The sequence below is a fragment of the Sturnus vulgaris genome, chromosome Z (genome assembly GCF_052056855.1).
Source record: "Sturnus vulgaris isolate bStuVul1 chromosome Z, bStuVul1.hap1, whole genome shotgun sequence".
In the NCBI taxonomy this organism is placed as follows: domain Eukaryota; kingdom Metazoa; phylum Chordata; class Aves; order Passeriformes; family Sturnidae; genus Sturnus; species Sturnus vulgaris.
Window position 1 is genome coordinate 52803569 of NC_142283.1, and position 13015 is coordinate 52816583.

At 35.4% G+C, this 13015-nt stretch overlaps 1 protein-coding gene across 2 annotated transcripts in view; it reads right to left on the minus strand.

Moving 5' to 3' along the window:
* Positions 1–13015, minus strand: part of KDM4C (lysine demethylase 4C) — a 245496-nt gene that overhangs the window by 86064 nt on the left and 146417 nt on the right. For both annotated transcript variants that reach the window (XM_088156977.1, XM_088156978.1), the window contains 3 exons: positions 12576–12757; positions 11514–11730; positions 10519–10595 (listed from right to left, as the gene is read on the minus strand). In XM_088156977.1, the coding sequence (XP_088013103.1) occupies positions 10519–10595; positions 11514–11730; positions 12576–12757 (476 nt within the window). The remainder of the gene's footprint in view (positions 1–10518; positions 10596–11513; positions 11731–12575; positions 12758–13015) is intronic.

Here is a 13015-nt window from a genome sequence, read left to right on the forward strand (position 1 = left end):
CTTCTGTGTGAAACTTTAACTCTTCTAGTGCTTGGGTAAGACTTGCAAACTTCTAATCTTCCTTTGAATGAGAGGGAAAAACAAGAGAGATGCACTGATGTCAGTGAAGCAAGAGTTAAGCTTTTTTAGATGGAAGGAGAATGAGGCTGAAAATACTTTTGTAAGCTGTAGGGTGGACTAATACTGCACTGAAAATTCCTATAAACTGTGGAGAAAGACATGGGGGTTGGAGTGTTCCATTTGATAGATCATTTGACCAGAAGTACCTGTGTTGAGAATCTTTTGCCAGGAGGAAAGAGGGGGATCTCAGTTTTCTGAGGATGAAGCGTGAACAGAGAGAAATGGAGATGAAGAGAACTTTTGCTTTGGAACAGTTCATTCTTAAAAGTAAATACCCCATGAGTTTGACATGGCCCACAAGCACAGCTCTGGGAAGGCTGTGAAGTTGGGAGGAGTGTCATGGTTGCAGATTCCTGGGTGGCTGCTATTCGTGAAAGTGAAGTCAAAAGAAAACTGTTTCTTTCCCCTCTTGGGAAAGATATTCCCACAGCCAAAAAGAGGAAGCTTCTCTCCCTGAAGTGAACTGAATAAGATTATTTAAATGGGAAACTGACTGAAGTGTCTTTGTATGTTGTTAAGAAGGAATGGGAGGAGGCAGGAGGGAGTGGTCTGAAGATCTTACTCTGAATTTACTATTTTCTTTTTTCTTTGTGCAGTTACTAAAGTTTTTTATACCCTTTTAAGTTTCAGGCCTGCCTTGGTTTTGCTCCTGGTTCTGTCTCACAACAGAAAAATTAGTATATTTAAATTGGCAAATCAAAAGTATAACATTATTGGTGCATTGGCTGGGAAATTAAAATTAAACCAAGACTATGTAAGATCCTGTGAACCCTCTGTATTTTCCTTTCCTACATCTCTTTCTTGAACGAAAAAAGCCTCTTTGATGGTTTTGTCCATCATCTGTCACACACACTGAAGTGCACAAGGCACTAATATCACCACCACAACAATCAAAACATATAAACCTATCCTGCAAAGCTCCACTAACCAACATGCAAAGTTCCATCTCTCAAACAAATCATCTAGCCATGATCCATCATCTCTTTTGATTTGAGATGTTAAATCTTTCAGCTTTTATAGACTTTTGTGCATGGATTCGGAGTGGTCAGACAAGTTTATACAACACAATCCTTCAAACTTCTCACAAGCATGTCCTTGTGCTAGTAAAAGAAAATCAATTGCTACTCTATTTTGTAGGGTGGCATGTCTAACACTGCTAACGTCTGTCAGAATATCACTGATTCCAATGGATGTGACATTGGTTTGTTTACTCAACCAATATCTTACTTGATCTAATTGTTTCAATGCCATTGCTGAGGCATGCTGGGGTAAGATCAAGCCTGCTGAAACCCTTTCTGCAGCCTTTCAGGCCCTCAAATCACTCCTACAATTTTCATCATATTGATAGGCAAATCTTTTACACTTCACTCTGAAATCTTTTTCACAACTTTCTGAAGTATTGTACCTTTTCTATTTCCCACATTTGGGTTTTTTTTTCCCCTGAAATATTTCTAGTAAGAGATCAAAACAATTTCAATAGTCATTTGCTCCAAAGATGTCTCACAATAATGTCAATTTACTAGTCTCCTTGTTTAACTCTGCCACAGCTAAGTCAAATAGATACAGATTGTAGGGTTATGGCTGTTAAGCATACTTTGTTTTCTTCAAGTCGTTCTGGTGGGCTTTTTAGATAGAAACCTTTGAACTGAAAATAGATATCCTCAGTCTTCCATCTTTTCTCTCAATTCTATTGTAATGCTCAAGGTCACACTCCTAGTAGTATTAACACAGATATGCATGTGGATATGGCATTGCTACATTTTAGCAATCTCATTTAACCAGCTTATTTATATGTGAGTCTATATTTATCCTTGTATAAAGACAAATGGGTTGGTGTTTCTCTTTCTACACCTAGGGCATTTTCACTTGGAAAATAGCTTTTGAAATTATTGAATTTCAATTTAAAGTCCACTATTGTATCCACTTCAAGCTATTACCTTCAGAGACAAACTTTTTTTTTTTAGTGATAAAATATTTGCAAAAAAAATAAGACACTGCAGAAAAATTGATGTTTATCTAGTAAAAAATTCAGATTCAGTTTCCTGACAAGAAGTACCATTCTTAATAGTTTCTAGATGCTAATCCACCTATATATTTATACTCCAAGGTGTATAATTCACAACCTTCTTTTGTATTGTAAGTGATTAAAGTTCACACTGATTTTGGAGGGTGAGTAATTCCATGAAAGAGATACCCACCACAGGCTAATATTTATTTAGTATGTTCTTTGATCTTTGGCTGCAAGCTTAAAGTAGGTTCTTGAAAATAGAAGGTGGCCACGCTTCTTTTATGGATGAACATTTTACTCCTTCAGATTCATTTAAGTCTGTTCAAGACATTCGTTTGGGAATTTAAAGTTTACAAATCATCAGCTACTTAACTTCCACATTTTAGTAATCTAATCCTGCAAGCATTCAGTCTGCCATACCCTTGATTTAGGGATAGCCAGAACTTTCCCTGCAGTTGCAGCTTCCATATCATGCCAACATAAAGCAACAGCATAAAGAGCAAATAAAATTTCACTACACTGTCTATAGCATTGTTAACCGTGATCTCCAAGATTGCAAAGAGCAGAAGAGAGCTGGCTGAGATAAGAAGACTTCCAAATGAAAGGAAAGGGGGGCTGAGATGGCAAATGGGAATATGGAGACAATTCCCCAGAGAGAGAAGGAATGAGAACTGAGGCTGAGACCGAAATTAAAATCAAAATACTCATTCAGGTAACTGGAGTAAAAATAACTCTCACACTTGATAGCGGTGGGTACTATGTGTCCTTTCTCCCTAGAATGTGCATATATGAAGTAAAACACATCCATAAAGTATAAATTGGAGACTATTACATCCCTGACTTTGAAGTATTTTCTGTCATAGTGGTTCTTGGTCACTCAGATCTAAAAATCCTTACAGTAGAAAGAGCAACTGCTCCCAAACAATGGAACAAGAAAGATTTCACTTTCCCCTTTGAAGAGGAGTCAAAAGGAATGAGATTAGCTTTCTGAGAATGTTAATAAAAAAGCTACTGAAAATACAAACTGACCATTCTTCCTGTAAAATATAGAGATTTCAAAAATCACTTTTACACAGGGGAAAACTGGGGCAATTCCAAGCACAAACACAGGCCGGCTGGAGAACTGATCAAGACCAACCCTGCTGAGAAAGAGTTGGGGCTATTGCTTGACAGAAGCTCAGTGTGAGCTGGCTCACAACCTAGAAAGCCAACTACATCCTGGCTTGCATCACAAATAGTGTGGCCAGAAGGTCAACGGAGGCAATTCTGGCCCTCTAAGACACCCTACATGGAGTTCTGCATCCAGCTCTAGGACCCCAACAAAAGACCTGCTGAAGTGGGTCCACAGAAGGCCAAGCACCTCTCCTGTGGAGACAGGTTGAGAGAGTTGGGGTTGCTCAGACCGGAGAAAAGAAAGCTCTGGGGAGACCTTATAGCACCTTCTTGTACCTAAAGGGGGCTGCACGAAGGATGGTAAGACAAGGCTTCAAACTTAAAGAGGGTAGATATAGGTTAAATAAGAAAGAAATGCTTCATTATAAGGGTGGTGGGACACTGGAACAGGTTGTCCAGAAGTTGAAGATATTCCTGGAAATTTCAGACATTTCTGGAAATGTTGGAAGGCCAGATTGGATGTGGTCCCAAGCAGCCTGGTCTAGTGAAAGACCACATCCGTGGGTTGGACTAAATTATCTTTAAGGTCCCTCCCAACATTTCTTTGATTCTATGAACATTGACACTAAATGCTTAGCAAATAAAACAGGAATGATGGTATATCTAATATATATTTATATATTATAAAAACCAGATAGGCTTATTCCCATTATTATAGACAGCAAATAAACCCGAGTTTAAAATCTTCAGAAGAAAATCTGTACTTTTAAGAAAGCAGTATAACATCAGCTGGGCGGTCAGGATATCCTGCTAGTGGCTATTTTTATCATGTTTTTCTTCTCACTGACTTTGCAGCAGTATCTCTAGAGATCAGATATGGTCTCTGAGGATAAATTAAATTGGATGAGATTGAGGGAGGTTCTCTGGTCCAATTCCATCTCCAAGCAGGGCCAGATTCAAAACTGCATCTGACTGAAATGATAATTTACCCTGCAGGGAATCCCTTCCTTTTAATATGAGAATACTCGCACAGCAGGAGGTAACCAAAGCTGTCAAGTCTTTTGACATGGATATCAGCAGCAAAGGTTGATTTGGCAAACTCCAATGAAAGGAATGAAAGGTCAAAATGAGCTATGGGTTTGAGCCTCATGGCACTTACGTTAAAAACGTATTTTCTGAGTCTAATGGTCTTCAGTTTGCTTTCTGTGACAGCATCAGAGAAACCCCATATTTACAAACCTGTTAAAATATGTTATTTCAAAGATTGTGTTTTGCACACAATAAATATCCTGTTACTCGTATAATACCAAAATCAGAAAGAAACATAACGCTCACCACATCTGAGTCCATACACGGTTACCATCAGCATTTAAAATTCTGACAGTAAGTCAACTTTTTTGTAGAGGTTTGCAAAAATCCAAATTAAAAAAAAAATTAAAAACCAAGCATTTTTTAAAAATAACCATCAGATCTTAATTTTTCTGAAAACAAAAAACCACAGAAATATTTAGGGCTTTAATTTTTCTATTATAGCCAGATTTTCCTGTCCAGTAGTTTCTTTTATTAACAGTATTCAAATGCATTTAAAGCTTGGTAGAAAAATCAGTCTGAAAATTAAAATACTGTGTAACATGTATTGAGTTAATTTTGGCAGGTAACAGGCTCTGAAAACAGCAGTTTATAACTGAAACAATGACACTGTATCAGCGAGAAGGGCACCACTACAAAAAAGAACATTCAAAATCATTATTTTCAGTAGAGTGAAATAGGGCAGCTGCTGTGCAGGAATGTGGAAAAACTCTTACATGCCACTTTTCTGATGCCTTTGGGAAAAAGAAACTAAAAATCCTTCAAATTACATAAAGGGTTACTCTAACCATAAAATTATTATTGATAAGTAATATAAAAAGCATGAAAAAACTCCTCTATAGAAAAAGAAATTCTGCTAAAATATTTTAACATAGGATCTGTTCTCAAAAGCAGTGCCAGCTAACCAGATTAGGTACATAACTGTTTCTCTAGTGCTCTGGAGAGCAATGTAAGAATCAGTTGTGAAAAGCCATGCAGCTTCCTCAGTAGCCTTATGATCAGGATCTATCTGATCATGAAGCGAGCCATTGAAGCGTATTTACCTGTTTCCTGACTTGCTCTTCTTTCTATCTTTTTCCTGTCCCAAACCCTTTGTCCTCTAAATAACAAAGGTACTCCATGTTCATGTATTATAGCTACTAGGTGACCACATCTTTGTTCATTGTACAGTACGTTGCATTCTCTATAATGCCAGTCATTATTCTTCCTGACTTCAGTAACTTTTTCTAGCTGAAGCATTTAAGATTAATGAGGCACTTGTTCTCAATCAAGGCACTTCATATGAATACAGTTACACTTTCAGAATCCAAGCAGATGACTTATTTAAAATTATTTGATTTTTTAAAATTGTTTTGGGGGATTGATTTATGGCTATTTTCTTCTATTAGCATAGACCATTTTGTATCACTCCTCTCTTTTGTCAATAACTGTTATCAAACAGAACCTACTGCCTAGTAGAATATAAAGATGTATTATGTATCATGAATGCTGGTATATCCTAGAGGGTGAAAATTTAACATTAAGTATTGTAAAGCATACTACTTCAGCTTACTTAAAGATGCTGAAACTGCAAGACAAAAAGTAAATAGTATGCTTCTGAATCTCAAAATCAGTTTCCTCTGATAATATAAAATGGAATAGCCACCAAGGAAAAGACTGGCTCTGTCAATCTAAAACCACACAGACATTTTTCTATTTTCTTATTTTAATGATGTTCATAGTTGGGATCCACATATAATAAAGTTTGATTTAGCTATTAAGACAACTCTCATTCCTATAATGCTCTCATGCTTCATTGCTTTGCAAAGTCATATTGATATACAGAAGCCTAATAGAGACCTAATTTTCCATAAAGTTAACATAACTGCTGTGATCTTAAAAAATTTTATTTAACGGAATTTTAACCCAATTTTTGTAAGCAGAGGAATAAGAAGGAATTTTCCCTCCTAAAAAACGAACTCTGAAACAAGGTTGTACCAATGTTTCATAACTTCCATTAAACCATGACACTGTTATATTCTTCATTACATAAAATTTTCTTTCTCTGTGTTTTCCAATCAACCTCTTCAGGATTTAATGCCTTAGCCAGAAGGGAATTTCTCAGATGGGTCATCTTCAGTTAAATCTCCTTCTAGGAATCAATATGAAGTGTAGGGAAAACAATTCAGGGAGTCGGTTTTACTCTGAATAACTGAATCTTCCCATCTTGTGCACTTTTCTGAGATAAAAAAAGTAAATTTTGGAAGGCATGCGTATATATAATTCCCACAGAGAGCCAAATCGGTTTCAGATCTTCTGGAACAGTTGCAGCTTTTTAGGAATGATTATCCAGAACAAAAAATTTAGATTAATGTGATTTTTTTATTTAATTGATGTAGAAACTTGAAGTCTCAACTGTGTCAGCTGGAATGTACAATACACTCATACTATATTCCCCATAATAAAAATAAATAAATAAATTAAATAAATAAATAAATAAATAAATAAATAGAAAGTTGTGCAAATATGTAATTTTCCGTAATTTCATCTCCCTCTCCAGAGAGACTTATGATACCATACAGCAAGTTAAAATACAATTAAAATATTTTATGTAAAACAACAGGTACAGAAAACACATTCTATGTCCAGTTTTGGTCATAAAAAGGTGTGGCTGGGCTGGAGAGATCCAGAGAAGGGCCATGTAGATACACAATGGACTGGGAAGCCTGCCATATATGGAAAAGCTGAGAGAATTGAGTTTGTTTGGCCATGAGTAAAGAAGGCTTAGTAGAGACTTGATTATCAGGTTCTGGTATTTAAAGGGTGGCTACAAAGAAAATGGAGATTCCCTTTCTTACATGTAGTCACATGGAAAATATGTGGGTAATGGGTACAAATTATTCCTGGAGACAATCTGATTAGACACAAGAGCAAAAAATTTCACAGCGAGAGAACTACTGCAGTAATCTCCCAGGAGAACTGGTGAGTTTCCCTATGTTGGAATTTCTTAAAATTTGCTTAAAATTCATCTGAACAAGGAGTTAGGCTATCTTGTCTAGACTGTGCTTTTGCCAAGAAAGGTTGGACCAGATGATTCTTGATGACCCCTTCCAATGTGGTATTCTATGATGGTGGTATGTGGTATGAAAAAAAAATTATGAAAATTTAAAAATTGATTCAGAAAAGAAGCATGCATTTAATTCAAAGGAAGCAAAAACTTCAGGCTGCAGGTTGGTACAACTAATTTGAATTGCTGATTTTTAAAAGTGAAAGTAGCACTTTGGGATAGCAGTATATTTAAATAACTTGTCATTTTTAATGTACAGAAGATTGGTTGAAAGAGAATCATATTATTTTAAGTATAATTCTAGGATTAGAAAAATGTATTGTACTATTTTGAAGTGAAAGCTATTAGGATAATCTAAGGTTACCATTTAAATTCTGAAGGGACAGAAACATTATCCTAAAATGACAAATAGGATTAAATACATATCAGCAATTATTATTATGCTGATGTCAGGACTGAGATTTCCACACAAGCAAAAATATACTAGCATATTTTAGTCAGATACCAAACTAATAATCTTTTCCCCAAAGACAACTACAGCCACATTGCTTGCAAAGAATAATACTGTCCAAACAAGCAAAAAAGAACTATAGAAAAAACAAAATTCAGTGTCTTTTTTATCACTCTGCCTCGAGGCACAGTCAAATCTTCTTCAACTATTCCTGAAAAACGTTTCCTTAACATGTCTTTAAAAATCTTAAAGGAGTGGCTTCTATAAAATCTCTATATATCCCAGCCCTGTCATTCACTAGTTTTAGAAATAAAAATTAATAAAAATTCCTGGTATTAACATTAACTTCTGCTGATGCAGTTTAAAGTCTACAAGTTATCTTGACCCTAAAAGACAAGACAGAGATTCCCTTTCTTACAAGGAGTCACATGGAAAATACGAAAAGGAGTCATATGGAAAATTCCTGGAGACAAGAACATGGCCTGTTCTTAAACAGGTATCTCTTTGTATTCTGTTATCGTCTAAGTTTTTAAAAATTTATAGATTCAGCACTTGTTCAGTATTTTTCTTGTTACCTGAGATAGGCTGACTGCGACCTACTTCCTCGGGTCATCCATTTTGCACCTTTTCAAAAAACAACAATATATTTTCCAGGCTGATGTCACCTCACCTTAGCTCTGCAAACTCTTGTAATCAGTAATAGCTCTTAGATTGCTATTAGTGCATGATCTGTATGACAAAATTTTTGAAAGACCCTATTATTAAAAAAGTGAATTTGGTATCATTCATGTGTATGTATTTAACAAAGCATTATTCACTTCCCTAAAACAGCTGGATTTCTGCTATTTATCTTGGGTAGTAGATGCCTACTATCTATTACTCCTACATCTCGCAGGTGAAAAAGAACAGTTCACATCTGCATGTGAGTGACACGTAGTAACAAAGACTACAAGACAGCAGACAAGAGGACAGTTTATAAGTAAACATAATACTAGTCTAGAGGTCTATTCAATCTTCAATATTTCATTAAAACTTTCCAACCTAACGATGACTTAAGGCATTAAGAATGGAACTTTATTCCACAAGCATATCTGAATGAAGGACTCTTGGGGTACAAATTCATTTCTTTCAGGTTAACAAAATAGAACTACAGAAAGATGATTTTGTAGCTATAGCAATTCAACTGTACAAAAATCAATACACACATAAAATTACAGCAATTCAGTTAAATATATAACAGGTAAAACTTACGTTAAAAAAATTGTCCAAATGGCTAACACATATTGTCTAGTCTTTACATGGGGAAAATGGTGCTCTATTTCTATCTTATTGTTAGCTAACTTATAAAGTACAGAAACACACTGGGCCTTCTCTACAGTTTCTAGAATGTGCTTGTGCAAAAATCCAATTTTAAAACCTCATCACATAAAATTTTCATTCAGCCAACTCCCATATGGTCTTGATATCTCTTTCAGTACTTCATCTCATCTCCTGAAATAATGTGGCTAAAAAAGTACTTTCCCTTAAATTCAGATTTTCCTTACTATCAGAAACTTATATGCATCGTATGAGAATAACCCCAACCTTATTCAGAAAAATGTTTTTCACAGGTGTTAATTTATCCCCTAAAAGTCCACCAAAGAAAAAATCCAGTCAAGTTATAAGTTTTAATCTTCTCTCCTTTACTTTCCTTTCTCTATCATATTACCAAGCTCCCCCTTTAACTGACCCATAGTGAACATAAATGAGTCATAAGACAGTTCACTGTTGTTCTTATAATTCACTTACTCTGCCATCTAAATGACCACTCCAAGATTACTTGTAACCTTAAAACCTCAGAACAATTTTAGAATCCTGTCTACACCACATAATTAACAAATTTTAAGTCTGGATTTTGTTTCACAAATTTTTCAGTGACTTTGCTTTTAAAAGACGTACAAGAGTCAAATACACTCCTAATTTCCACTCAAATGTGTTCTTTTTATATTGCAGTTAACATCAGGTCCCAAGGCAACATCTTAATTTTTTCAATGTTTTTAACAAAAAATACGTGATTTAATCATACATGGTGTTTCATGAGTAAGGATGTGCTCCTTAGAACTTCCCTACTTCCATATCATAGCTGTAATTACCCTGAAAAAAGCTAAGATTTTTTAATTTTTTGATTGACCAGCAGGGCTTTCTAACCCTGTTTGTTTAACTAATAATCAAATTCTGAGCTCAAAGCAATAGATTTACACTTTTCCCCTTGATATTCCCTTGAATCGAGAGCAGTAGTCACAAAAGTATTTCAGAAGATCCTCAAATTCACGAGTGTCTGAAAAGAAAGCTGTAATAGGGTATTCTGGTAACCAATGAAAGTAAAATATTGAATTATATATATTTAGGAGAAATCTCACTTTCTCACTTTTTTTACACGTACTCTAATTTTCAGTTGTTTTCTTGAACAATGTTTTCACAAAACTGTATCTTGTTACCCAATCCTTTTCAGAAGTCTCTGAAACTACTCTGAGTTTGTCAACCAGAATGTTACTGTATTTTGCATTGAAATCTATTCATACTTTACATTTAGGTTTTCCCCAGCAAGCATGATCAGAAAAAATACGTAGGCTGTGTACCACATGAAATAATGCACATGCTACCTTTTTTTCTCCCTTAATCTCTAGCGTGTTAGATAGCTAAACAACTTACAGCTGTCCAGGCTTTTCTTCTGCATCGAGAACACAACCACTCGTTATGAATTTCATGAGAAGGAACACCATAGCAACCTAGAATAAGAGAGCTGGATTGATTATTATATTCTGCCTTTTTATCAATTATGTCATACAATTCCATTATACATAAACATTAACAAAACACGTCTGTCCTGTGACAAAGAAGACTTTTTACAATCTAGGCTTACTGCTAATTTCATAGTCTATGAAATATATCTTCCCAAAACTTAAATAAAAAGAACCCACAATAATCCCCATAACAAAATAAAAACTAAAACCAAAAAATCCAGCAGACCAAACTAAAAAACAAAAACCCCAAGCACCCAGAAAAACATAATCATAATGAATTTCGTATTTTTGTTATTGCAATATCATATCACCAAATCTCTGTGAAGTAAAAATTTGATTTAATGTACTGGCATTTATTCAGTGCAAATATACCGTATTTCCAAATATCTTGGGGACTTCTTAGACTTAACTATTACAGTTCTACAGTTTAGGAGATACTGCAGAAAAATCCATGCATTCATCAGTTACTCTTGCAATAAAAAAGAATGTTAAGTGAAGAAAAATACTGCATCCCCATATTTAATAGCAACATTCACAAGTCCTCCAGGAGAATTTCACCCTAACTAATTAATAAGGACATACAAGCATTGCACAGTGACTTCAAACAGAGAATCAAAAGAGTAATTAAATCAATAGAACAAAAAAAGAATCAGAAGTTTTGTGATCACTGGAAGATTTAGAGATAATCCAAAACAGTTAATTCTTCAATATTTTCACAGCAACCTTAAGTTACAGAATATGTAACGTAGTTTCAAAAAAAAATAGCCAGTGATTGAAGCATTACAAATGGAAATGTTCTTCAAGTACTTTTAAAGACATGCTAGAAGCCTAGCTAACTATTATTTATCAATAAAGTAAAATTTTAAATTACATTTCCGCCAACAGAACAATTAGATTATTTACTTGCATGAACCCGTACGCAGCACTTTGCACATGAAATCAGAAGACTTGTTCCATCTTCTTCTACAAAGGCATTTGATGGATAGTTTTCAGTGTTTTCTTCACTATAAATAAAACACATCTCTGGAATAAGAGGTTTAGTCTTCTCATTTTCTGCCATCACTATTTCTGCTGAGTTTGCTTCAATGAAAATAGGACTTTCTTCATCCTGATTTTCTGGCTGGAAAATAAACGAAATCTATATTTAAGTAAAAGAAAGGAGAGTCTTACTCTTCCTTTTGACAATGATGAAACTATTCCACCCCTCCCAGCTTTCGTACTAAGTGTAACAGTTTCATGAGAAAATTAACTGCTTCTAGGTATTTATTACAGACATTCTATCTTAATTGTTCCAAATAACTCTGACATCTGAAATAGCACTCAGCCTGCATACCAGTGTTATTGCAGTGGTGTTCAGTGGTACTGTACCTCTTGGGCCATTTAACTGGGTCCAGTGCATCCAGCATGGTTCCCATGCTGAGGAAATTCCAGTTTAGCACCTTCAGAATTAGCAGCATAGTACTGCAACACCGTTATCACTTGCCACTTGATGTAGTAATTCCTCAAGACAGTATCAAACAGTGCTCTGCATTAGACTGTTTTTCAGGGAATATTTTTCCTGAGAAGGCCTAAGTACTGTGAAAACACTTGTTTCCTCAACACTGAAGGAAGGAAGGCAGCATAAAAGAGGCTCTGATAAAAAGTATTTGGAGATGGACATATAAGGAAATAGCTAGAAGATATCCAAGTAGGTTTCACCACACCAAAAAGTAATTTCAAGGGAAAATACACACACACACTAACACTAACCCAGCGTAAATGGTAGTAGGAGGCATAGCATCTGCAGCCAAGGATAGATGGGAGGTGAACAAAGTATCAGTTCTAGTTTTAATTGTAGTGAGTTTATTTACCTCTCTTACAAATGAAATGCCTAAGTTAATCTTCTTTATAATTTCTTGGAAATTAAGTAGCCAGGCAGCAATTTCACACTTCATCCAGACACAAAGCTGTGAGAATCTTGCTTACCTTATAGTACGGCATGAGAAGAGTGCAAATGGCACAGTGAGGTTCCTTTTTTGCACAAGCTGCATTGTATTCTTTTTCAGCATTGAAATTGGGTGGTCTTGTCTGCCACAGGTAAACCAGAGGCCTGGCCCATGCCTCTGACTCCTGAACTTTCTCTTCAATTAAGGTAGTCTCAGGCAATTCTAAAAGAAAACAAACAATGGCTATATTGTAGTCATGGAATGAAGACAAAGAACAATGAATCTGTGCTAACAAAGAAGATCAAAGTTACAAGAAATCTGTGTGCAAATATGGGTGCAGAAGTCTAAAGGAATGTTCTATCAGGAAAAACCCACAATTAAGTGCTTTGACATCTGTGTCATGAGCTGACTGCTTCATGTACAGCATAAGTAGTTCTACTATTTACATTCTGTATTCGTATCAACATCATTATGTTTCAC